Source organism: Cyprinodon variegatus, unplaced genomic scaffold (genome assembly GCF_000732505.1).
Source record: "Cyprinodon variegatus isolate N-32 unplaced genomic scaffold, C_variegatus-1.0 Scaffold156, whole genome shotgun sequence".
In the NCBI taxonomy this organism is placed as follows: Eukaryota; Metazoa; Chordata; class Actinopteri; order Cyprinodontiformes; family Cyprinodontidae; genus Cyprinodon; species Cyprinodon variegatus.
Window position 1 is genome coordinate 1,244,468 of NW_015150609.1, and position 4,043 is coordinate 1,248,510.

Sequence of the window (4,043 nt, forward strand, 5' to 3'; positions counted from 1 at the left end):
GTGTTCGTTTTGACTTTGTGTGGACGGGGCCTTAGGGGAGCAGCTGGGATTTATGACAGACGTTTTTTTCTGCATTGTTGGATAAATCTGAACGATGCATCATTCCCTAGGAGAAGAAGGACGGTTCCTGGCTGCAGGTTCTGCTGGATCCAGCTTGACCGGATCAGGACTCACCTTCTTGTCTGGATACTCCGTCTTGATCTCGGCGGCCATCTCCACCCCCGTCCCTCCGCCTCCGACCACCAACACAGAATCTGCCACCTGGATCTAAACACACGCACTGTGAGCGTCTGAGGCCCGGTGGCAAACAGCTGAGCGGGGGAGCGGGCGTCCTACCTGTTGGACAAAGTCCTCGTAGGTCTGGACGGCGTTCTGCAGAGACGCCTCGGTGTTGAACTTCCCAGGGAACGGCCCATCTGACCCAGTGCACAGGATGAGGTGGGAGTACTGGATCTCCTGCAGAGCAAACATAGACCTGTGATACACCTGATGACCAGCAGAGGGCAGCAGAGTCAGACGGAGGTCCTCACCCTGCCTCCCTGCAGGACCACCATCTGCGTTTCTGGGTCCACTCGCTCCACCCGGCCCTGAACAAAACTGCTTCCAAAGGTCTCAGCGTACGGGATGAAGGTCCTCTGAGCGAAGCCTGCAGGCAGCACAGGGTCAGAAGTCAAAGGTCAGGAGAGAGGCGCCACACAGAGCGGCAGAAGCCATGATGGAGCGGTACCAGGTTCCACGGACGCCCGGAGCGCCGCCACGTTGTGATGGAAGGCATCTCTCATGTCCACCAGCGTGAAGCTGACGCCGGCCGACTTCAGCTGCTGCGCCGCGGCGATGCCTCCAAAGCCCCCCCCCACCACCACCACATGGACGCCCTCAGGAACCGACACCTGGCCACCCATCCTCACACCTGCACACAGTTGAACAGAAGCTCAGGAAGCGGGTCAGACCGACGGCGGACCGCCTGCTTCCCCAGGATAAAGTCATCAAGATAACGTCAACCTCAGTCCAGAACCCTGGGCGGGCCGGTACCGGTCCGAACCTGAAGTCTGATTGGTTGAACAAAACGTTCCTCACTAATACTAAAGTAACATCAGCAGCGCTGCTGATTCTGAAGGCGCTGGGCAGATTAGACTGACATAGCAACACAATGATGCTGAAATCTGATTGGACAGAAAATATAGCAACAGATAAATATAATAGAAGCAGAGCAGCCAATAGAAACGCTACAGAATCAATTAATACAGCTGAAAATTAAAGTTAAGGTTTTCCCCGTCCAGGAAACACACAGCCAGGCAGACGAGCTCCGAGCCAGCTCCCATGTCAGAGGATGAAGAGAGCACATCCAGTTAGTCACAGTCAGAGAAACAGGACTACACTGGAAAACAGGCCAAGCTCCAACATCTAGAAACAAAGGTGTTGATGGCAGCAGCACAGCTGATATTTCTCTCCAGGATGGAGTCACAGCCAAACAGGAACAGACCAGATGAAGCTACTATGAGAAAAAGCAGAGAGAGCAGAACGTTAGAGATTGAACTAACAGATTCTGCAGAGTGGGAGAATAGAGATAGAATGAAGCAGAATGATGAAAAAGGGGTCCCTATGTCCTCCAGCAGTCTAAGCCTATAGCAGCAGAACTATAGAGATAGCTCAGGATAACCTGAGCCACTCTAACTAGAAGCTTTATCAAAAAGGAAAGATGGTTCCACAGGAGAGGAGCCTGAGAACTAAAAGATCTGCCTCCCATTCTACTTTTAGAATTTCTAGGAACCACTAGTAAACCTGCAGATTGAGAGCGAAGTGCTCTGTTAGGAACATCAGGAACAATCAGATCTCTGGTATCAGATGGAGCCAGGATTCTCTCAGAACTTTATCCAGAAATCTGAGCTGAGGTGAAACTGTCAGACTGGTTCTGATTGGATCAGGCTCCTCAGTGCCGTCCAATCAGACGCACAGATGAGTCCTGATAAGAGAGCTGCGGGAGGAAGAGTTTCCTGATGATGATGATGATGATGATGAAGCTCCACCAGCTGGAGCTCTGCTGTCCCGCCCCAATACTTACGAAACCGATTTCGAGGAAACTACCGAACCTCTTCAGAGGGTGCTAGAACTCCCTGACGTCACAGATCACCAACAGAGAAATGTAATGACATCATTCGGACCGGGACCCGGACTCACCTGCTGCAGGTTCGAAGCTGGTTTCTGTCCCGCTGAGGCACGGCTGCTTTTTACCTACTTTAGCTCCGCCCCCTGAATCTGACCAAAGCAGCTTCCCACCAATCAGCGCGCGGCCACTCTCCACGAAAACACTGGCTGTGATACATTCAGGGACTGTAGGAAATTAGAGATTAAAGTAAAATAAACATAAAGTTGGATTGTATATTAATGTATTTAGAAAAACTTTGAAAATAAAACAAAGAAGAATCTGTTTTTGCTCAAAGGAGAATAAATTATCTGTGTTTTTTGTTTTGTCTGTTCTGGTTGATTTTTCTGTTCTACAGCAGATTTTATCTTTTAAGGGATAGTACACCCAAAACATGAAGGCTAATCATGTTTTGGGTGTACTATTCCTTTAACCATCTAAAGTAAAAAAAAAAGTTCTAATGGAGGATTTATGGATGAGAAGCTGAATGTTGTAGAGAAATAAATCAGACTCTGCTGAATATGGAAGTGTTTCCAGCTGAGAAGCAGCAGCTGATCCCAGATCTGCTCCAGAGGATGGAGACGTATTGATCGCCTCTGATCAGATCATCTGCCCTCATTAGATTCTGCTGAGTCACTGTTATCAAACAGCTCCTCTGTGTCATAATGACGCAGTCATATGTAACCATTTTGGGGCCCCTGGCTGACCTCTGTGAGGGGCCTCCTCCTCAGGTCCCTGAAGGTGGAGATAATAGTCAATAATCGATCAGGTTCAATAAGACGGTGAAGCTCTTTGCTGTGTAGATGGATGGTTTCCAGAGGAGCTCAGGGCTCCAGACCTCCTCCAACCAGCCACTCTAGAATTAAAGTTCTATTCTCTGTTCCAGTCATATTAGCAATGCTGTAAACTGTTCTCAGTCAAACAAAAAGCTTTTAAAATAGTTTTACTTTAAAAGTTGTAAAGTTTGTAGATAAAGCTTTTATGATTGAACCTAAAGATAAATAAAGCTTTGGACATATTTAGACAAATCTTAACTTTAATAGAAACTGGAATAAAGCTTATTTTTCTTAATCCATGTTCAGATCCTAAAAACTCATTTATTTATCTTATTTATGATGAGAGTTTTTCCAAACAGTTGATCTTGTAAAAATAAAAAAAAGAATTGGTCCTGGCCCCTTTTATGGCCCCATTATGGCCCCAATAATGCCCCCCATCCTGGCCCCCATCATGGCCCCTGTTATGGCCCTGATATGGCCCCCACAATGGCCCCCGTCATGGCCCCTGTTTTGGCCCCCATAATGGCCCCCAGTCATGGCCTCCGTCATGGCCCCTGTTATGGCCCCACATGATGGCCCCCCACCATGGACCCTGTTATGGCCCCTGTTATGGCCCCCATGATGGCCCCCCATCATGGCTCCCTTAATGGCCCCCCGTCATGGCGCCTGTTATGGTCCCTGTTATGGCCCCCATAATTGCCCCCCGTCATGGCTCCCTTAATGGCCCCCCGTCATGGCCCCTGTTATGGCCCCTGTTATGGTATCCGTTTTGGCCCCATAATGGCCCCCCGTCAGGGCCCCTGTTATATCATCTGTTTTGGCCACTGTCATGGCCCCTGTTATGGCCCCCATAATGGTCCCCCGTCATGGCCCCCATCATGGCCCCCGTCATGGCCCCTGTTATGGCCCCTGTTATGGAAACTTTTATGGCCCCTGTTATGGAAACTTTTATGGCCCCTGTTATGGCCCCCGTCATGGCCCCAATAATGGCCCCCCGTCATGGTCCCTGTTATGGCCCCCGTCATGGCCCCAATAATGGCCCCCCGTCATGGTCCCTGTTATGGCCCCCGTCAAGGCCCCTGTTATGGTTCCTGTTATGGCCCCTGTTATGGCAACTTTTATGG

At 49.6% G+C, this 4,043-nt stretch overlaps 1 protein-coding gene across 1 annotated transcript in view; it reads right to left on the reverse strand.

The window, feature by feature from the left end:
* Positions 1-2,311, reverse strand: part of aifm2 (apoptosis inducing factor, mitochondria associated 2) — a 6,586-nt gene extending 4,275 nt beyond the window's left edge. The window contains exons 1-5 of the mRNA XM_015377513.1: positions 2,179-2,311; positions 728-910; positions 531-646; positions 337-456; positions 175-267 (exon numbers count right to left, since the gene is read on the reverse strand). Coding sequence (XP_015232999.1) covers positions 175-267; positions 337-456; positions 531-646; positions 728-902 — 504 coding nt within the window. The 5' untranslated portion in view covers positions 903-910; positions 2,179-2,311. The remainder of the gene's footprint in view (positions 1-174; positions 268-336; positions 457-530; positions 647-727; positions 911-2,178) is intronic.
* Positions 2,312-4,043: the final 1,732 nt, after the last annotated feature.